The sequence below is a fragment of the Bos taurus genome, chromosome 6, assembly GCF_002263795.3.
Source record: "Bos taurus isolate L1 Dominette 01449 registration number 42190680 breed Hereford chromosome 6, ARS-UCD2.0, whole genome shotgun sequence".
Taxonomy (NCBI): domain Eukaryota; kingdom Metazoa; phylum Chordata; class Mammalia; order Artiodactyla; family Bovidae; genus Bos; species Bos taurus.
Window position 1 is genome coordinate 101,724,762 of NC_037333.1, and position 23,114 is coordinate 101,747,875.

The 23,114-nt window shown below is 42.4% G+C and overlaps 3 protein-coding genes across 3 annotated transcripts in view; 1 reads left to right on the forward strand and 2 right to left on the reverse strand.

The window, feature by feature from the left end:
• The window catches only part of PTPN13 (protein tyrosine phosphatase non-receptor type 13), a gene marked incomplete at its 3' end in the record, with an annotated part of 193,595 nt that extends 193,324 nt beyond the window's left edge, over positions 1 to 271 (forward strand). Inside the window, 2 exon segments of the mRNA NM_174590.3 lie at positions 244 to 265; positions 267 to 271. Of these exon segments, the coding sequence (NP_777015.2) occupies positions 244 to 265; positions 267 to 271 (27 nt within the window).
• A 1,376-nt stretch (positions 272 to 1,647) lies between these two features.
• Positions 1,648 to 22,679, reverse strand: SLC10A6 (solute carrier family 10 member 6). The gene is given in 5 exon segments (XM_024993618.2): positions 1,648 to 3,702; positions 3,705 to 3,720; positions 6,782 to 6,870; positions 8,425 to 8,543; positions 22,267 to 22,679. Coding segments are annotated over 5 exon segments (792 nt in total). The 5' UTR covers positions 22,668 to 22,679; the 3' UTR covers positions 1,648 to 3,535.
• Positions 11,260 to 13,171, reverse strand: LOC132345569 (disks large-associated protein 4-like). The gene is made up of 2 exons (XM_059887882.1): positions 13,158 to 13,171; positions 11,260 to 12,467 (listed from the first exon to the last, which is right to left on the reverse strand). The coding sequence occupies exons 1-2, from the start codon at positions 13,169 to 13,171 to the stop codon at positions 11,606 to 11,608; spliced, it is 876 nt and encodes a 291-aa protein (XP_059743865.1). The 3' UTR covers positions 11,260 to 11,605.
• Positions 22,680 to 23,114: the final 435 nt, after the last annotated feature.

Consider the following 23,114-nt stretch of genomic DNA (forward strand, 5'->3'; position numbering starts at 1 on the left):
TTCTAGGAATCAGCGAACTCAGATGGGCTGGAATGGGTGAATTTTAACTCAGATGATCATTGTATCTACTACTGTGGGCAGGAATCCCTTAGAAGAAATGGAGTGGCATCACAGTCAACAAGAGAGTCTGAAATGCAGTACTTGGATGCAATCTCAAAAACAACAGAATGATCTCTGTTCGTTTCCAAGGCAAAACCATTCAGTATCATGGTAATCGAAGTCTATGCCCCGAGCAGTATCACTGAAGAAGCTGAAGTTGAACAGTTCTTTGAAGACCTACAAGACTTCTAGAACTAACACCCAGAAAAGATGTCCTTTTCATTATAGGGGACTGGAACGTAAAAGTAGGAAGTCAAGAAACACCTGGAGTAACAGGCAAATTTGGCCTTGGAGTACGGAATGAAGTAGGGCAAAGGCTAATAGAGTTCTGCCAAGAGAACGCACTGGTCATAACAAACCCCCTCTTCCAACACAAGAGAAGACTCTACACATGGACATCACCAGATGGTCAACACCAAAATCAGATTGATTATATTCTTTGTAGCCAAAGATAGAGAAGCTCTATACAGTCAGCAAAAACAAGACGCAGGAGCTGACTGTGGCTCAGATCGTGAACTCCTTATTGCCAAATTCAGACTGAAACTGAAGAAAGTAGGGAAAACCCACTAGACCATTCAGGTATGACCTAAATCAAAATGCCTTATGACTATACAGTGGAAGTGAGAAATAGATTTAAGGGGACTAGATCTGATAGATACAGTGCCTGATGAACTACAGACTGAGATTCGTGACATTGTACAGGAGACAGGGATCAAGACCATCCCCATGGAAAAGAAATGCAAAAAACCAAAATGGTTGTCTGGGGGAGGCCTTACAAATAGCCGTGAAAAGAAGAGAAGCGAAAAGCAAAGGAGAAAAGGAAAGATATAAGCATCTGAATGCAGAGTTCAAAGAATAGCAAGAAGAGATAAGAAAGCCTTCCTCAGCAATCAATGCAAAGAAATAGAGGAAAATAATAAAATGGGAAAGACTAGAGATCTCTTCAAGAAAATTAGAGATACCAAAGGAACATTTCATGCAAAGATGGGCTCAATAAAGGACAGAAATGGTATGGACCTAACAGAAGCAGAAGATATTAAGAAGAGGTGGCAAGAATACACAGAAGAACTGTACAAAAAAGATCTTCATGACCCAGATAATCTCCATGGTGTGATCACTCAACTAGAGCCAGACATCCTGGAATGTGAAGTCAAACGGACCTTAGGAAGCATCACTATGAACAAAGCTAGTGGAGGTGATGGAATTCCAATTGAGCTATTTCAAATCCTGAAAGATGATGTTGTGAAAGTGCTGCACTCAATATGCCAGCAAATTTGGAAAACTCAGCAGTGGCCACAGGACTGGAAAAGGTCAGTTTTCATTCCAATCCCAAATAAAGGCAATGCCAAAGAATGCTCAAACTACTGCACAATTGCACTCATCTCACATGCTAGTAAAGTAATGCTCAAAATTCTCCAAGCCAGGCTTCAGCAATACGTGAACCGTGAACTTCCAGATGTTCAAGCTGGTTTTAGGAAAGGCAGAGGAACCAGACATCAAATTGCCAACATCTGCTGGATCATCGAAAAAGCAAGAGAGCTCCAGAAAAACCTCTACTTCTGCTTTATTGACTATGCTAAAGCCTTTGACTGTGTGGATCACAATAAACTGTGGAAAATTCTGAAAGAGATGGGAATACCAGATCACTTGATCTGCCTCTTGAGAAACCTGTATGCAGGTCAGGAGGCAACAGTTAGAACTGGACATGGAACATCAGACTGGTTCCAAATAGGAAAAGGAGTTCGTCAAAGCTGTATATTGTCACCCTGCTTATTTAACTTCTATGCAGAGTACATCATGAGAAACACTGGGCTGGAGGAAGCACAGGCTGGAATCAAGATTGCCGGGATAAATATCAATAACTTCAGATATGCAGCTGATACCATCCTTATGGCAGAAAGTAAAGAAGAACTAAAGAGCCTCTTGATGAAAGTGAAAGAGGAGAGTGAAAAAGTTGGCTTAAAGCTCAACATTCACAAAACGAAGACCATGGCATCCGGTCCCATCAATTCATGGGAAATAGATGGGGAAACAGTGGAAACAGTGTCAGACTTTATTTTGGGGGGCTCCAAAATCACTGCAGATGGTGATTGCAGCCATGAAATTAAAAGACACTTACTCCTTGGAAGGAATGTTATGACCAACCTAGACAGCATATTGAAAAGCAGAGATATTACTTTGTCAATAAAGGTCTGTCTAGTCAAGGCTATGGTTTTTCCACTAGTCATGTATGGATGTGAGAACTGGACTATAAAGAAAGCTGAGTGCCAAAGTACTGATGCTTTTGAAATGTGGTGCTGGAGAAGACTCTTGAGAGTCCCTTGGACTGCAAGGAGATGCAACCAGTCCATCCTAAAGGAAATCAGTCCTGAACATTCATTAGAAGGACTGATGTTAAAGCTGAACCTCCAATACTTTGGCCACCTGACACCTGATGCGAAGAGCTGACTCATTTGAAAAGACCCTGATGCTGAGAAAGATTGAGGGCAGGAGGAGGAGATGACAGAGGATGAGATGGTTAAATGGCATCACTGATTCATGGCACATGAGTTTGAGCAAACTCTGGGAGATAGTGGAGGACAGGGAAGCCTGACCTGGTGCAGTCTATGGGGTTGCAAAGAGTCAGACATGACTTAGTGACTGAACAAGAACAACAGTATTTAGGTATTATATACCCCACATTGTAATGATAATATTTAAGATAAATTCCTATTGTATTTCTTGAATTTGTCCTATCTCCTCTTGCCCTTTATAATTAGCATTTTTTAAAAATTTGGCACAAATAGATAAATGCTTAATCTTTGAATCCTTGCTCATCCTCTAGAATGATCTCTATATTTAGTGAAACCATCTCACCCATCCTCTTAAACTATCAGACTAAGAAGAGAAGTGTGTCCAGATTGCAACAAGTAGTTTGAAACCAAGGCCAAATTGATGGGAAGTTATAATTTGTGAAATTAGGATTGGCATATTGACACCATTAATGAATGATCCCTGGGTTGGGAAGATCCCCTGGAGAAGGGTAAGGCTACCCACTCCAGTATTCTGGCCTGGCGAATTCCATGGACTGTATAGTCCATGGGGTCACAAAGAGTCGGACACAATTGAATGACTTTCACTTTCACTTTTTCATTTATGTGAAGAATTACTATGATCTTTCCACTCTCTTTTGGAGAAGGAAATGGCAACCCACTCCAGTATTCATGCCTTGAAAATCCCATGGACGGAGGAGCCTGTAGGCTACAGTCCATGGGGTCGCAAAAAGTTGGACACGACTGAGCGACTTCACTTCACTTCCACTCTCTTTACGATGAGTTGTCCTGTTCCACCCACTTTATAAGGCAAAACTCTTTGTGCTTCTAGACACAGACAGGCAACAAAGTCTGCCAACAGCAATGTGTCTAATTTGTCCTCTTTATAAAAGTTTATGGATAATTTAACTGTACCTCTGCCAAGATTGGTGGGTAAGAAGTGCCAGGAGAAAGCCTGTGGCATGGCCAATCAAAGGAAAGATGAAACTGATCATCAGAAGAATGATGTCTGAACTCCAAAATTCTTTCATCAGCACCATACCAGCCCCTGTGACGACCAAAAAGAGGAGTCACCAGCAATGGCCCCGATCTAAGAGAAATCAATAAAAGAGGTATGCGTGAACATCATGGTCTTTTTGCAAAGCCCATCACTGCTCTAAAAGCCTTGAAACCTAGAAGAGAGGAACAAAAGAGAGGACTTAGAGAACCACCAAATCCTATGTCATTTTACAGAGGTCCAACGTGGTCAAGTGACTTAGCTGAGGAGCTAGAATTCGATGAAGCTCAACACAAACCTAAGTCTTCTTATTTTATGACCGGTACCTTTTTCCTTTCAAGTGGAGGATTTTGCCAGAAGAATTGGGTAGTGAAATTTTTCATGGATAGGACACATTTGTGAAATAAGGGGAAAATCTGTTAATAAGCATCAAACACCTCCACACAGGGCTTTCTGGAGGCACTAGCAGTAAAGAATCTGCCTGCGATGCAGGAGACATGAGAGACGTTCGATCCCTGGGTTGGGAAGATCCCCTGGAGGAGGAAATGGCAACCCACTCCAGTATTCTTGCCTGAAGAATTCCATGGACAGACGAGCCTGGCAGGCTACAGTCCATAGCGTCACAAAGAGTATAACACAACTGAGCTCCTCTGCACACAACCTCTCGGACCCCACCCTGGAATCTGTTGTCTGAGATCTGCCCTGCCGACCATCCACCACTGTTTTCCCACCACCCCTTCAACTGCCAGAGATTTCTTACACCATTGATTCCTGTGCTTCTCTCCGCCAAATGAAATTTACCAATGCTTCATTAGACCGCCTGAGCTAATGTTAATGTAATATAAGAGGTACTGACAGAGATCTCTATCCTCTCCCAAATGAATACTCCCATACTTTTGTTGATCAACAGTTAAAAATTAAACAAAATTTTTTTCCAAGAAAGGAAGCAAGACCCAGAATATTGGCGGAAAATCAGGATCTTGGCAAGTTCCCACACACATCATGCACACAGCAAACTCTTCACCAAGTGACAGCATCAACCTTGATTTCAAATGATTCGGGGTGTGGAGAACCAAAGCAAAATAAAAACAACCCAGCGTACCTCAGGTGTGTCCTGGAGTCAAAATCAGGGAAACACTGGGCCTCCGCCTAACCGAAGATGCTGCAACACGCTAAGGCCTCTGAACTTTCTACCAAGAGAGGGATCTCAGAGCTTAAAATTTACCAAAAGCAACTCATCCAGAAAATGAATCAGATCTATGTTGATGTCTGGCAGAAACCAACACAATTCTATAAAGTAATTATCCTTCAATTAAAAAATAAATAAATTTAAAATTAAAAAAAAGAAAATGAATCAGATCTAAAATTAAAAGAGGACTAGGAACAGAGAATGAAGACATCCCAAAATGATGATTAAAGTATCCTAATTTTAATGAAGATACTCTAAAATATAGTTATATACATTGTTAAATATATTCTGCCACAACTCCTACGGAATAGCCAAAGGGTTTTGAATTTGCTCTTTACAAACATATAGGAAATATTTCTCCAATGACACTGATGAACTAGTAGAGGATTTGGAAATGCCAAAATCATTATTTTTTTTGGTAGGTACTCTTTTAAGGAAGTAATTCAAAATAAAGTACTTGAAAAGTAAGAGGTTCCGGGGACTTCTCTGGTGGTCCATTGGCTAAGAATCTGCCTTCCAATGCAGGGGACACAGGTTTGACCCCCTTGTCGGGGAACTAAGATCCTGCATTCCACAGGGCAACTGCTGAGCCTGTGTGCCACAACTAGAGAGCAACCCATGTGCCACAACCAAGAATAAACAAACAGGAAGAGGTTCCCGTGATCAGACTCGTTCCTGTTGTTTCGTAAACAAAATTATAACCACCCACTGCCACCCTGGAAATTTTCTCCTACTGAAACAACAGTAAAGTCACCATGTCCAATCCACACACATACCATTTCATCCTTCCCCCAGTTCCCTGGGAATTGATTTGTCTGCCTCCCAACCTCTCTTCTCTCATTCTCCACCCGCCTGGAGGAAGGGTGGGAGTGGTTCAGTCTCACACCAAAGTGGAGAAGCAGCATCCATGCAGGCGAATGGAGTGGCATGTTCTGCCAGGTACAGCCAAACACCAAGCTTAAGCTGAACCAAGGTATAATCCTCAAACTAAAAGGAGCTGAGATTTCATTTGCCAAAATTCCAATTAGCTCTGAATGTTTCTTTCTTTATAAATACAAAAAATAACTAAAACATTTTTTAAATCTTCATGAAAGCAGCATATATTAAAAGGGTAAAAGCATATATCTTCTAAAACAATACATACTTGGAATCCTAGGGGAGGGACACCATTGTTGAGAATGCCTTCTTTCAAGCCAGATAATTTTTAAAAGCCATTTAACGAGGACATTTGTTTGTTTCTCCAATAAACTAAAAACAACCCTAAGGTACTATATTTAATGTCCTTGAATAATCCATAATGAAAAAGAATATAAAAATGAATATATATATATGTAAAACCGAGTCATTCTGCTGTACACCAGAAATTAACACAACATTGTACATCAACTATACTTCAATTACAACAAAAAAAGACAACCCTGGAAAGTCAAGAGGAGGCAAGAGGTCCCAGTTCCCATCATTCCTCAACACGTTCTGGATGATTTCATTCTGACAGTGATTTGGGTGGTCAGAAGTCCTTGCTTGTGTGTACCGACTCCATCTTTAGAGGCTCCCCCAGGAATGCTTCTGAAAGACAGCGCTGCTCCCTGCTCTTCCAGGAAACCAGCCACATCCTAAACACTGGGCCCCACTGCACGCAGCCTTGAGCAGCCTTCGCTGGAGGGCACCATGTGAAGCCTTGTGAGCGAATGGGCGCTCTCTGTCCACACGCAGGCCTAAGCTTTTCTGCCCTTGGAGCATAAGTTCCATGCTTTGCAGGATGTCATAAGCCTCAACGTAGGGGCTCACGGAAGTGAAAAGGCAAGCCTTAGACTGGAGGAAATAGAGCGACTGGATACAAAAATGCAGGGCATGTAAAGAAAATTGCTGGGTGTGGGCTGTATTCTACTGGTCTGTTTGTTCTGGTCATTGCCTACATCCGTTTGTCAAGTCTCAGTGTCTGAAATGTCCCATGGAATTCCTTACCTTAAGAATAATTTTGGATTGTTTTGGCCACCTATAATTCACATAGATACCAAAGGCCACAGGAATGATCAGGCACACAAGGGTGATTCCTGAAAAGAAGAAACATCTGTCAGACCGTAGGTATCCTTTCTCTACCCTTATCTCCCAGGCCTCAACAATTTATGTCTGTTTCACTTAGATAAAAACTTTAATTAAAGCAACATTTTATTTCTGCATCCACCTCCAAAAAATATTTTAATCTTTGAAAGACAGTCTTTGAAGGGTATATGATAGCACTGAATGCCATCATATATTTCTCTCAGAATCCTTCAACAAGCACATGGGATTTTAGAGACAACTGAAAATGTAAAGATTAGAAAACAGATGGACCCTTTTGTGTCTTCAAGATTCTTTGGTTGCTACGTATGGGGTCACCACTCTACAACTACAGCTATTATTTCTCTATTTGAAGCCAATGAGTGATTTGCTTTGCAAAGAATCCTTATTGCAAAACAAACACACCATCTGTTTTAGAAACCAAAGCAAGTTCTCATACTTTCACTTGTAACCAGGTAACCCATAGGCAGGTAGAGAAACACATCAATACATCGTTTAGTGAACACAAGTAAATGAAGACATTGAAGGCAGGCTCCATACAGCAGAGGTCTACTTGCCCAACAGGAGCCATACCCTGACATTTTCCAGTGCCACATTCCAAATCTGCTCACTTGAAATACTAGCCAAAGCCATATAAGTTGCTTATAATATTTGGGGCTTAAATTGTATACAAGTGCCTATTATTATATATTATCAAAACAGAATATATTAAATCTCTTAGTAACATGAAGAAGTTGCATATAAAATTATGATTTCTAAGTTAAGATTTCACTCAAATTTTACAAATTCAATGGGCTTCAGCTGTTACCCGGATGTGGCTCTGTTCATAGTTTTGAACTATGGGCCATGGGTTGTACACCCTCCAAGAGATAACTTGAAACTTCAGATTGACACTTTGGAGTTCAATAACCAGTTTCTAACAATTCTTCAAAGACTCTGATCAAACCAGGATAGACATATCATCTCACCAAGTTTTTCCTCTAAGCTGAGTAAGTTCACAGAGCTCTCTAAAAAAAGGACAGAGTTTAAGGAGCTGATGAAGGAGATGTGGGTGTGGTTGTGATGTGTGGATATGCTTTAACAGTTCATAAGAATCGTTTGTGTTGATCAGTAAAGAAGTCGAGGCTCACAGGCCACGTGACAGATGAAACTGGGGAACCAAGGTCTCGTAAGAGGCACTGAGATGCAGTCAAACTACTTTCCAGTGGATTATATAAGGAGAGTTTGTTTGTTTTTAATAAGTGAGTTTTCTGACTTTATTTTCAAAACTGAACACTTGTAGGCCTTAAGAACTGGGACTTTGCAGTCAGATTCCAGAGTCAGAAATCAAGTTCTGCACTTAGCAGTACACAACCTTGGTCAAGTGAGTTCACCTATTTCTGAAAATACAAGATATGGAACTGGTAATATAATCTATACTGTTGGGTTATGTGGAGAATTAAATTAGACATATGTAGAATCCCCTGTATAAAGCAGACACATACCAAACAACAGCTGCTATTATTACCATCACTATTACTATTTCACGTCACAAGCCCAATACAGACCTATGTTCTGATATGGAATCGTGAGATTCTGCTCGAGGTTCCAGGACAAGGTGTAGAGATAAAGGCAGAGTGGCATCATTCCCAGGGCAGCCATTGTGGAACAGGTTGTCATACTGATGCTGAAAGTAAAATTAAAGTCATGCTTACAAGGGAGGTTTTGAAATAAAGGATTTAATCCTTAACCAAAACAACTTCTGGGGCACAACTTCTTACACTTGATGTAAGGTAATTTACTTGAAACTCCCTCCTGTCTTATTATTCAACAAATGATGGCAGATTTGTGGTCTAGAAAAACATTTCCGGCAGTTCTTATCACCTATCAATTAGTTCATTTTTTATGAACATTTTCTTGTCCTAAATGTTCTGATAGTCACTGTAAGGATTCATTTTTTTCCTTATACAGTTCTTTATTGATACATAACCCATAGGCAATAAGATTTCATTTTAAAGTATCCATAGTGGGGAATTCTCTGGTGGTCCACCGGCTAAGACTGAGCTCCCAATGCACGGGCCCCACGTTTGATCCCTGGACAAGGAACCAGTTCCCACGTGTCACAACTATAGATCCCACATGCCGCAACTAAGACCCAATATAGCCAATTAAAATAAAAACGTATTTTTAGTAAATGTGACTATGCTATTCTATTTCCAGAATATTTTCATCACCTCCAAAAGAAACTCTACCCTATTAGCAGTCCCTCCCCATTCCTTTCTTCCTCCATCCCTGACAACCAGGAATCTACTTTCTAATCTATGGTTTAAGATGTCCAAATTTTCCCACTTTTATATCAATTCAGAGAGGGAGCCAAGAAGTCTTATCTGGGTCCTAAAGTCTTATAATGTTTCAAAAAACAGGGACGGAGCCAAAAGATGCCAGGCTATATTCGAGATTGCTTATTCCTTCTAACCAATGGTCTTCTCACCGGCTTACTGTTTCTGTCTATAGGATTTTGTCCCTATCTGGGTGATAAAATCAACAAGAAAATGAATCAGTAAAATTAGAGGTGTGTGGCAGAAAGTGAAGAGGAACTAAAAAGCCTCTTGAAAGTGAAAGAGGAGAGTGAAAAAGTTGGCTTAAAGCTCAACATTCAGAAAACGAAGATCATGGCATCCGGTCCCATCACTTCATGGCAAATAAATGGGGAAACAGTGGAAACAGTGTCAGACTTTATTTTGGGGGGCTCCAAAATCACTGCAGATGGTGACTGCAGCCATGAAATTAAAAGACGCTTACTCCTTGGAAGGAAAGTTATGACCAACCTAGATAGCATATTCAAAAGCAGAGACATTACCATACCAACAAAGGTCCGTCTAGTCAAGGCTATGGTTTTTCCAGTAGTCATGTATGGATGTGAGAGTTGGACTGTGAAGAAGGCTGAGTGCCGAAGAATTGATGCTTTTGAACTGTGGTGTTGGAGAGTCCCTTGGACTGCAAGGAGATCCAACCAGTCCATTCTAAAGGAGATCAGTCCTGGGTGTTCTTTGGAAGGACTGATGCTAAAGCTGAAACTCCAATACTTTGGCCACCTCATGCAAAGAGTTGACTCATTGGAAAAGACTCTGATGCTGGGAGGGATTGGGGGCAGGAGGAGAAGGGAAGACAGAAGATGAGATGGCTGGGTGGCATCACTGACTCGATGGATGTGAGTTTGAGTGAACTCCAGGAGTTGGTGATGGACAGGGAGGCCTGGCGTGCTGCAATTCATGGGGTCACAAAGAGTGGGACACGACTGAGCTACTGAACTGAACTGAACTGAACTGTGCTAAGTCACGTCCGACTCTTTGAGACCCTATGGACTGTAGCCTGCCAGGCTGATTGTGGGATTCTCCAGGCAAGAATACTAGAGTGGGTTGCCATGCCCTCCTCCAGGGGATCTTCCCAACTCAGGGATAGAACCCATGTCTCTTACATCTCCTGCACTGGCAGGCAGATTCCTTACCACCAGCATCACCTGGGAAGCTCAAAGTCAGGGGAAATAAGACAAATGGCAGGTGGCATAGGTGGCACCTATGGTAAAAGAAACTGCCTGCCAATGCAGGAGTCGTCAGAGACATGGGTTTGACTCCTGGGTAGGGAAGATCCCCTGCAGGAGGGCATGGCAACCCACTCCAGTATTCTTGCCTTGGAGAATCCCACAGACAGAGGAACCTGATGGGCTACATTCCGTAAGGTTGCAAAGAGTTGGCCACGACTGAAGCGCCTTGGGATGGATGCAAGGTAAATGGAAATGAGATATCCTTCAGGTCAACAAAATACTTTATCTTTAAAACTGCTAGGAAAATTATACAATCTGTTTACGAATGTACAAACTGTCTATAGACATGAATACTGGCTGCTCTACTGATTAATTGAGGCACAGGAAACATCATACAACACAAACCAGGGATAAAGCAAGAGTTTGTTCACTTTAACACTAGCCCTCGAAAGTCAGAGAATGTTTTAATATTCACTATTTAGGTTCTCAGAGCAACCTGCCTCGCATGTAGTACATGCCTAACCTGTGGTACAGATGGCTGAGAGACTGAGGCTTACTTTACCTCCCACCCCACCAAGGAGAAGGAGAGGAGACCCTTTGCATGGCTAAGGTCAGCTGCAGAGAAAGCAAGGGTCCTCAGCACTTGATCAGGCCAGCAAGTCAACCATCATTCCTCCCCATACTATGAATCACCAATGTTTCCATTTAATTAAGTACCCTGCCTATAAAATAATCTGCCTGTGATGACTTTAACATTTTCTTTTTTTTTTTTACCAGGGAAATCCACACTTTATTTTTTTTTTTTAAGCACAAGTAATGGAAGCTAAGTATAATACAGCCTCTTTAAGGTTCTAAGGGAAAATTATTTTCAATTTTATTTAATATTATATATATATATCTACATTTATATAAAAATAATGGGTATTTATTATTTTCAACTTTACACTCAGCCAAACTATATGAGGTCCGAAAAAAGACATGGTGGTTTCCAAAAATTTATCTCCAACTGAAGGTGTGTTCCAGTAAAGTGAAGGACTAAACCCAGGAAAGCAGAAGACCACATGATCCAAAAAGCAGGAAAGTAGCTACGGGCAGTCTCAGGTGATGAAAAGGGAAGTCTCCGGACAGCAGCTAGGTAGCAGGCCTAGATAGCAACTTGGCCAGACCACAGCCGGGGACAGAGGGTGCTGGGAGAAAACAGGAGATCATGAGATGATCTGATACGTCTGCACACCTGGGAAACAATGTCGATGGTGGGCTGGCAGATCTTCTTCAGAGAGGTTGTTTTTGGTCTCCTTGTCCATCTGGCAGCACCAGCCCTCCAGCCATTCCGTTTCTGCCTGGAGCAGCTTCAGGAACCAGTAGCCGTCCCGGCGGCAGGCCCCGGGCTGCGCGGGCTCTGCCGGGGAGCTGGAGGAGGTCTCCAGCCAGGGGTCGGGCGGGGGCAGCGAGGACGCCTCCAAGGCAGGGTCGATGTTGTCTCCATAGGAGAGGTTGCGCTTGATCTGGGCAATCTTGGGGGCCTGCCGGGGGCCGGCATCGATGCTGATGGAGTTGGGGTGCGGGGTGCAGTCTGGGAGGCTCTTCTCAGAGGACTTACAGCTTGAGTCATTGGCATCCTGGGTATCCGAGTCGGTGTCCCGTCGGGAGGACATGCTGTGAGAGGGGGCACTGCTTCGCCAGTCGTCCTCTACCTGAACCCCGATGGATTGGAATTTGGTAGCGGGACTGGGCTCCTCGTTTGGCACTGGCTGAATGCAGTCAACTTGTATTCCTATAGATGACAGTTTCCTTTTGGGGATGGCCTCGGGGTGGGATTCAGAGCTGGTCAGCGTCCCTTGTTCGCTCTTCAGAGCTGCATGTTTTGGGGGTGGCTCGGGGGCCTCGGGGGCTGGGGTAACACCACCCCGTGTCACGCTGGGTGGGCAGGTACTGCTGTCCAGGCTGTCCGAGGAGTTGCTCAGGTCAGACTGGCTCGTCACTTCGCTCTTGTGGTCCTGGCTGTCCAGGTAGGTATCCTGGGCAGACTCGGTGCTGCTCTGGAGTGTGACAGAGATGTCCTCAGCACTTGATCAGGCCAGCAGGTCAACCATCATTCCTCCCCATACTATGAATCACCAATGTTTCCATTTAATTAAGTACCCTGCCTATAAAATAATCTGCCTGTGATGACTTTGACATTTTCTATCAAAATAACAGTTGTGAGAGCCAGATGGTAAAGAAGGCATAGTGCCGAAGAATCGATGCTTTTGAACCGTGGTGCTGGAGAAGACTCTTGAGAGAGAGAGAGAGCAAAGAGATCAAACCAGTCCATCTTAAAGGAAATCAACCCTGAATACTCATCAGAAGGATGCTGAAGCTCCAATACTTTGGTCACCTGCTGCAAACTCCATTGGAAAAGACCCTGATGCTGAGAAAGATTGAAGGCAGAAGGAGAAGAGGGAACCAGAGGATGAGATAGCTGGATGGCATCACCGATGCAATGGACATGAACTTGAGCAAACTCCAGAAGATGGTGAGGGACAGGCAGGCCTGGAGTGCTGCAGTCCATGGGGTCACAAAGAGTTGGACACCACTGGGTGGCTGAACAACAATCAGAAGAATGCTTATACTTCCAGAAAAGCAGCAATCATTATACTTCAGTGATATTAAAAATACTCCTTCTGGGAACTTTCCTGATGGTTCAGTGGTTATGACTCCATGCTTCTAATGCAGGGGGCCCGGGTTCAAGCTCTGGTCAGGGAACTAAGATCCCACATGCCATGAGGCATGGCGAAAACAATACTCCTTCTATACTCTCAATCATTGCCAGTAAAAATGCAAAATGGTGCAAAACCTGGAAGGAGTTTGGCAACATCTAGCAAAACTTTGGCCACCTGCAAAGAGCTGACTCATTGGAAAAGACCCTGATGCTGGGAAAGATTGAGGGCAAGAGGAGAAGGGGACAGAGGATGAGATGGTTGGATGGCATCACTGACTCAACGGACATGAGTTTAAACAAACTCCGGGAAATAGTGAAGCACAGAGAAGCCTGGCATGCTGTAGTTCTGGGGTTGCAAAGAGTTGGATACAACTTAGCAACTGAATAACAACAGCAAGCAAAATTACACGTGTTTACCCTTTGATTCAACAATCCCCCACCTGGGAATCTAACCCAAAGATGCACCATCAAATATTTGGCTCACTGATGACCCTTTAAGAAAACTAGAGTTAGGTAATTCACAAGTATTTGTATATATCATCCTTCTCCTCTCTGTTTATATTTAAACATTCCTGTTTCATGGTTGCTTGTTCATTGAATAAAGGTTTATTCTTTTTTCTTTTTAGAGCAATCACACAATACAACTTACTCTGTAGCTTGGTTGCTTTTGCGTTCTTTTCCACTTAATATCACAGTCATTTTCAGGACAATAGATATAAGAAACTCATTTTTTTTTTCAAAAGAACTTCAACATAAATATGCCAAAATTTCCTCAATTACTCCATTAATGATGAAAAATTGCTTTGAGTTTTCTTCTGTTATAAACAATGTTATAATAAGCATTCTTACACATATTTCACTTGAATAATTCTTTTCCTTCTGTAGAATAGATTCTCCAAAGTTGAATCGCTATGTCAAAAGCCTGTTTTTCATTTTAATAGATACTACCAGATTACTTTCAAAAAATTTTATTATATTTCACTATCTTCCCTACACTGGAGGTGATCCCTTTTACTTCCCATGAGAACACTGAATAATGCATCTCACTCTTCTTTTGTTATACATCTGATTCTGTACGAGGTTGTGCTTTCCAATGTTTACTAGCCTCTTGGAAACGCCCTCACAACAGCCTTGCTTGTCCGATTTTTCTTTTCTCAACTTGCAGGAGCTATTTTAAAAGTAGGGTTGTTGGTGTTCAGTCACTAAGCCATGTTCGACTCTTTGTGACCCCATGGACTGCAGTACATCAGGCTTCCTGGTCCTACTCTATTTCCCTGAGTTTGCCCAGATTCATGTCCATTGAGTCAGCGATGCTGTCTAACCATCTCATCCTCTGCTGCCCTCTTCTCCTTTTGCCTTCAATCTTTCCCAGCATAACTCTTTCAATGAGTCGGCTCTTTGCATCAGGTGGCCAAAGTACTGGAGCTTCAGCTTCAGCATCAGTCTTTCCAATGAATATTCAGAGTTGATTTCATATCATCAAATGTAATACAAACATTTTTCCAAGCGTATATTTTAACTATGCTTATGACTTTTGCCACAATAAATAATGAACACAGAGGTAGTCAAATCTGTCCATTTTCCCCCCCGGCTTCTGAGTTCCCTGTTTTATTAGAGATCCCCCCTTCTCCTGAGGTTTTTCAAATATTGCCCCCACTTTTTACTTTTTCATAGGTTTATATTTTACATTTATGTTTTCAGCTCATCTAAAATTTATATTTTATATTGTATAAGGTATGAAACTGATCTATTGTCTTCTTTTATTTACTTGGCTGTGCTGGGTCTTAGTCACAGCCCTCGGGATCTTTGCCCTAGGGCCCGTTTGCCACAACAAGCCAGCACAGTGAGAAGCCTGTGCTCTGCAATTAGAGTAGCCCCACTTGCCGCAACTAGAGAAAAACCTCTGCAGCAATGAAGACCCAGCACAGCCTAAATAAACTAATAAAATAAAATACAAAAACAATGAATGTTTGAGTTGGGCAAAGTATTCTTCCTAACTGAAGAGCAAATTAAGGAAGAAAAGCAGTTTGCCAGAGCTTTCAAATCTCTGTATCCATGAAGAGGGTGTCTGGGACACTTCCTAATTCCTAGTCTATGACAGTGCTTCATTTCTGGCTCCTCATACCACCACATGCTGAAAGGAAGTCGATACTACATCGCTTTGATCTTGAACTTCTGGAGAACTAGCATAGCATTTTCCACCTGTATGGCTTTGGATCAAATCCCAGAAAGGTAGGGTTTCCCAGGGGGTGTGGTGGGTAAACAATCTGTCTGTAAGGCAGGAGACACAGGTTCCATCCCTGGGTCAGGAAGATCCCCTGGAGAAGGGAATGGCAACCCACTCCAGCACTTTTGCCTGGAGAATCCCATGGACCGAGGAGCCTGGTGGGCTACCGTCCATGGGGTCGCAGAGTCAGACACGACTGAAGAGCCTGAGCATGACGCACGCACCAAAAATGTAGGATTAATGACTGTGGGAAGCAAACTGTGAGATTCTATCAGACTCATTCTGTACCCTTGATCACACGGGTGACGATTTCCACCCTTTACACAACTCATGCCCATCACACGCACAGTAATGGTCAAGGATGGATGGCCATCCGTGACCCTGGTGCTCTGCCAACAATTACAAATACCAACAAAGCTTGGAAAAGCACACAGCAAGTGTGCATGAATGCGATGGACAGTCACACCTTTTGCTTTACTGCCATGAAATTCCAGTGCAGCATAAACAGAGGATGTGGCCAACTGGGTCTCTCAGCTACTCACCGAGGAAAACTGTTGGCAAAATCTGACTGCAGTATAACAAGAATCTGCTTGCACTAAGCAGAATAGCATCACCGTCCACAAACCATTATAGAGAATAATGAGACAGACTCGACAGGTCTGGACAAACAGGTAAACCCTGAACCTCCTTTAAAACATGGAAATTACATATCTGTGCATTATACTAAAGTGTAGTGTCCATGGGTATACTATTTTGCAATGGGTTTAAATTATTCAATGGTTTTTAGCTTGAAACCAATAAACTCTGGAACGTTGACACTCAAAACTGTGAAAAAATACGTTTGCTCTCCCACTGAAAAAAAAAACCAAACACATAAAATTATCTAGCTAGCCAGATGGACATGGAATATACTATAAGATCAGATCAATAGACTTGGCCCTAGAGATAGGTTCCAGGCCAGGTTTTTCATCCCCAAATATAAACATTACTCCTGTCTGCTGCTCCTCAAGAAGAGTAATCAGCATTTATTGAGTACCACATGCTAAGTATCAGACTTCATTACATACATTTCCCTCTTTTCATCTATAAAACAATTCTATGTGTGGGTATTATTTTCATTAGGAAAAAAAATACTAAAGTATGTAGAGTTGTAGACAGAAACTTACACTAAGTCACATGGATTCAGTCTCAGTTCTGTCTCTCTCCTCTTCAGTTCTCCACCAGGCCCTGTTAAGCAGACCTGAAGAATCTGAAGTCCTATTTTCAGGGTCTCTGCTGAAGGATCAAGAACTTCTTTAAAGTCAAAATTGGCCACTGACTCTCTCAGGCTCTACCACCATGAGTGCCCAGAATTCTTTCTTTGCTGCTAAGGACAAAAACACGTCCTCAGGGAAGGACAGATTTCCTACATCAAAAGTTATCAAACTAGAGTTCCCAGGTAGCCTAGTGGCTAGGATCCCAGGCTCTTGATGCCAGGAGCCAGATTCAGTCCCCGGTTGGGGAACAGATCCTGTAATATCCTGAATGTACTTAACGCCACTGCCTGTACACTTAAAACGGTAACTGCTATGTTATTTATGTTTACCACAATGGAAAAAAGGACCTCATATGACACGAATTTACCTACGAAACAGAAGCCAAGTCACAGACACGGAGAACAGACCTGTGGCTGCCAAGGGGGAGGCAGCAGGGAAGGGCCGGATTGGGAGTTAGGGATTAGCTGATGCAAACTATTATATATAGAATGGGTCACCAAGGTTCTACTGTATAGAAAGGGAACTATATTCAATATCCTGCAATAAACTACAATGAAAAGAAAAGAAAAAGGGACCTGAGAGAGTCTAACCCATTACTTTCACAAATGAGGAAACAATCCAGAAAGGCAAATTGCTCAAAGACACAGGACCTAAAACACAGACCTCTGACACAGTGCTCTTTTGCCTAACCTATATAATAATAATAATAACTTTATATTTATACATATATATGTGTGTGTGTGTGTGTGTGTATTGCCTCATTCAATCCAGGCAACAACCAGTGAGGTAGCTTATGTTTTTCCCTATTTTAGAAGTGGGCTTCCCTGATGAAATTAAAGCATACAAAATTTACATGACCTGCCAAGATGACCAAGTTAGTAAGTGACTAGGACTTCAAGCTCCCAACGTAGGGGGCCCAGATTCAATCCCGGGTTGGAGAACTGGAAGAAAAGTTATGACCAACATAGACAGCATATTAAAAAGCAGAGACATTACTTTGCCAACAAAGGTACATCTAGTCAAGGCTATGGGTTTTCCAGTGGTCATGTATGGATATGAGAGTTGGACTATAAAGAAAGCTGAGAACCGAAGAATTGATGCTTTTGAACTGTGGTGTTGGAGAAGACTCTTGAGAGTCCCTGGGACTGCAAGGAGATCCAACCAGTCCATCCTAATGGAGATCAGTCCTGGGTGTTCATTGGTAGGACTGATGTTGAAGCTGAAACTCCAGTTCTTTGGCCACCTGATGCAAAGAGCTGACTCATTTGAAAAGACCCTGATGCTGGGAAAGATTGAGGGCAGGAGGAGAAGGGGACGACAGAGGATGAGCTGGTTGGATGGCATCACCGACTCAATGGACATTGAGTTTACCCAGAGTTTGGGTAAACTCTGGGAGTTGGTGATGGACAGGGAGGCCTGGAGTCCTGCGGTTCATGGGGTCACAGAGTCAGACACGACTGAGCTACTGAACTGAACTGGAGAAATGGATCCCAAATGCTGCAACTAAAGATTCCACGTGCTGCAAAAGGACCAGGCACAGCTAAATAAATAAATTTTAAAAAAAATTTTTATGTGTGGGATATGTTTAAAGAACAATTAGTAGTCCATTCTTACTACAGATCAGCTATGCTTAAGGGGTTAATGGGAAATAAACCTACAGAAGTCCATTAGACTTGAATTAGGTTCTATTCAATTTAGCAGGTGTTGAAAAGCCTTTATATGTATATATTCCTTTTCTCCTCACAATACCACAAAGGAACTACTATGATTTCTAGTTATAAAAAAGAGGTCCCAAGTCAGGATATAAAGACAAGCAGTCAAATCTCAGAGCCTATCTTAACCACTTACTACAAAACCATGATGGAGGCATGAGTACATTCTTAACATATCTTAACCACTTACTACAAAACCATGATGGAAGGCAGAGAGTACATTACGAAGGTGCTGCAACTGGCCAAGAAAGGAACTGTGGGGCCTGAATAGAGGTGATGACAGTGGAGAGATGGGAAGCCAAGCTCTGTGTGACGCCAAGAGGCTGGGCTACAGTACGAGCCACAGGACTGAACGGAGGAAGAGAAGCATGGACAGAGTCACAGGGGACTGCCAAGATGATGAGCCCAGGTGACTGGGAAGAGGACTGCGGTCAGCATCAGACACTCAGAATACAGAAACTCAGTTGTGTCTGACTCTGCAACCTCCCGGACTTCAGCCACCAGGCTCCTCTGTCCACGGACTTCTCCAGACAAGAAGACTGGAAGGTGTAGCCATGCTCTTCTCCAAAGGATCTTCCCAACCGAGGGATCAAACCTGGGTCTCCTTCATTGCAGATGGATTCTTTACCATCTGAGCTACCAGATGCTAGACTAAATGCTCTTAGATTTCATCCAGTATGAAAAACAGAATTCCTATCAATGATTGTCTACTGAGTTTTGTTAAAAGTTATTTTTGTTGGTAGTCAAGTAAGAAAAGCAATGAACTTGGATACTGTTTCAGTCAATAATACTGAGCTTCCAATTTATAATTTTTACAGAAAATTAAGATTTCTTACTCTTGTATCTATAAGCTTTTGAAAATCTAGTATTTAGTCCCCATTTAAAAATTTCATTTCTTTGATTTAAATTTTTTTACTTGATTTTTGTTTTGTTTTTTTGTTTGTGAGGCTTGAAATCAAAATTTTATAAGAAAAAGGGGAAAGTAGCTAATATTTACTGTGTACCTACTATGTCCCTGGCACCCTGCATATATATTTCCTGCTTAAAATACAGTCTCATGGGGAATAGGTAATTTTAACCCCATTTTACAAATGAGGCTTATAGGTTAATTTGACCGAAGTTAAAAGCTAATTAAGCAAAGTAAAATGAACATTACATTTTACAGACTTCCTATTATTGGTGCTTTTATTATAATGTTGGCTAATAAGAGATGAAGATAAATGTTCTCTTTCCCAGAGGTATTTAAGAACACTGTTTAAAGATGTATGCTCCTACCTAAATGTCCATCAACAGAGGAATGGATAAAGAAGATGTGGTACATATATACTATGGAATACTGCTGCTAAGCTGCTAAGTCACTTCAGTCGTGTCCGACTCTGTGTGACCCCAGAGACGGCAGCCCACCAGGCTCCCCCGTCCCTGGGATTCTCCAGGCAAGAACACTGGAGTGGGTTGCCATTTCCTTCTCCAATGCATGAAAGTGAAAAGTGAAAGTGAAGTCGCTCAGTCGTGTCTGACTCTTAGCGACCCCATGGACTGCAGCCTACTAGGCTCCTCCATCCATGGGATTTTCCAGGCAAGAGTACTACTCAGCCACAAAAAGGAACAAAATTGTGCCATTTGCAGAGAGATGGATGGACCTAGAGACAGTCACACAGAGTGAAGTAAGTTGGAAAGAGAAAAAACAAATACTGTATTAACACACATATGTGGAATTTAGCAAAATAGTACAGGTGAAAGGGAAGTCGCTCAGTCGTGTCCGACGCTTTGCGACCCCACGGACTGCAGCCACCAGGCTCCTCCATCCATGGGATTTTCCAGGCAAGAGTACTGGAGTGGGGTGCCACTGCCTTCTCTGAGTATAGGTGAACATGTTTGCAAAGCAGACATAGAGACACAGATGTAGCAAACAAAGGTACAGACACCAAGCAGGAAAGAAGGGGGTTTAGGACGGATTGGGAGATTGGGATTAATATACACTACGATGTATAAAATAGATAACTAAAGAGAATGAACTGTAGAGCACAGGGAACACTACTCAATGCTCTAAATGACCTAAAGTGCTCTAAGTGGCCTAAATGGGAAGGAAATTCGAAAAAGTGGTGATTTAGGTAAACATATAGCTGACTCACTTTGCTGTACAGCAGAAACTAACACAACATTGTAAAGGAACTATACTTCAATAAAAAAATTTTTTAAAGATTTATGCTCATACTCAGAAGATCTAGTTGTGCTAATAAACAGCATTGAAGAAAGTGCCCAAATTGCAGACTGATGAGAAACAGCTGTGACTTTAAATCTGAATTTTGCCATATTCAATGTGTAGCATTTGGCAATCTACTTAACCAATCTGAGACACAATTTTCTCAGCCATAAAATTCAGAATTATAAACGGTCATTTACAAGGTTGTTTTGAGGGCCAAAAAAAGAAGAGAAAGAGCATTCGTGAAAGCATCAGTCCTGTGCCTGTTCAGGGTACTTAATAAATATGTGTCCTTTTTCTTGCCCAAAACTTGCAGTCCCTGGAAGTTATCACTGTTATATAAACTTTGTGTAAAGAATATTTATCATTTTCCAATTATTATGTTAATGTCAGCTTTATTGAATTTCAATTAGCAGTGCACATTGAGGGGGGAGGGTTTAAATGAGCGAGGCAAGTGATTCATTTTACATCTTTGATAAGTGGGTAACTAAAAACATAACCATATGAAAATTAATTATTGGTCTGCTTGGCATGAACCCATTAAAATTTATAGGTGAAATAAGTTCCATATGCTAAACATTGAGCACATGCAGGAAACTAGAAACCCATAGCTGCAGCTGACTCACTAACGTCAACTCCCAGCAAAGTCACCACCTGATTCATTCATTCATTGTATACTAAATTTCAACTAAATGGCATACACACCGAACAAAGATTTAAATTTATAAGTAGGTCTTTCCCGGGGCAAAAGGTGAAACAGCTTGTTCATAAGTAAGCAAAGATTCTAGAACGACCACTGCTTTGTAGCCCTTTCATTTTTATAATTGTGATTCCATCCTTTCCTCAAATGCCCTTTTTTTCCCCTCATCGGAACAAGTACTCCAAAATATATGTGATTAATTCATTTTCATTAAAATGTAAATGAATGATAAAGCCTGATGTCTCCCCACGGGTTTTCAGCTACACTGTAACTGGGATCAGGGTCATTGACCAAAATGAAAGGAATGAGATTCTAGTAGTGAATGCTAAGCATCTGCAAAGCCACAAAAAAGCTTTAGTCATAAAAGTCTTTGTGTTACTCCGCAAGTCAACTCAACAGGCCTCTTAAAGCAGGATACCCCTGAAGCACCCTTATCCAATCCCCCAAAATACTGATCTCATAAAGTAGGTGCTCATTAGGGTCACGAGGCCCTCATTCTGCTTGTGCAGACACCACCATCACCCCCACTACAATAGCAACCAACTATCCTTAGCTTCTTGGGAGTCTGAGCCTATTGTGAAATTAGGACTGTTGTTAAAGCCATCAGTGTGGGTGAGAATGAGTTCACGCCTAGGAAGGGCCACTGGGTGAGGCGGAGACATGACTTCACTACTGTGTATGAGCCCAGCCCCTTTACTCTGAAAAGAATAACTCAGAAAAGTTGCCAGTAAAACAGAGGACAGTCACAGCAAAGTTAATTTTAAGTTCAAAAAGGAAAGTCCTGGGGACTTCCCTGGTGGTTTAAGGGCTTAGACTCCCCACTTCCACTGCAGGAGGTATGGGTTCGATCTCAGGTCCGGGAACTAAGATCCCACATGCTGTGTGGTGTGGCCAAAAATCAAGGGGGTAAAAAAGATGAAAGTCCTTCTGGGACTGAACAAGTCTCTGTAAAATGTTTCCCACTGGAAACTCTATCTAGATTGGCAGAGTGTTTAACACAACCGTGCAAGCCTCCAACACCCACCCCAGGCAGGGGAAGACAGCTGAGCTTCCCTCATGTAACTTACCTGAGATCCATATCTCCATCCACCCAGAAGGTGAAAATGTTTGAGACAGTTCCCCCTGGGCAACACCCCATGATGAGGACAGCTATAGCTTGGAGTGGCTTCAGGGAGAAGCTGATGATCAGGAGGTAGGCGATGAGAGGCATGAGCCCAAACTGGCAGAGCATTCCCACAGCGATGCCCCAGGGTCTCCTGATGTGTCCCCAGAGCTTCTGGACCTCCACAGAGCATCCCAAGGAGAACATCAGCAGGCCGATCATCAGGGCCGACACCACTGTGAATACGAGGTCCAGGTTCCCGAACGCCTTCAGCCCCTCCGGCAGCTCCTCCTCCGAACTGTTGGCCGGGCAGGCCAAGCTGCTGGAACAATTTGCTCTCATCTCCTTATCTCCGTAAGGCAGCATCACAAATGAACCTCCTGCTGTAATGCCTGGGCAGGTCTATCCTGCTGTATTTTTAATAATGTCACCAAGTCACACGTGGAGGATCATTCCAGGAGCCAAGGGCCAGCCAGGTGATTCATCCTAATTTGGTCAATTTATTCACAAGTGGTATTATAAAAGTAATTATCATGGCCAAGAAACATAATAAACTGTGGAAAGGAAGGCTTTCCACATTTACGGATACTTACCAGTGAACATTCACGTGAAATGAGACAAGCAAACTGACTGTCAAGTGGAGCAACCGGTGTGCTGTCAACAATCACACTGGGTTCCAGGAAAGCAGGCTGGTTGGCAAGACATAATTCCTCCAGATTCAGCGGGGATTTCCAAGAGCCAGGATGCAATGTTTTGCAGAGAGAAAGGCTAACTCTGGGGGAAAAGAAAAAAAAAACAAAGGCAGCTAAGCCA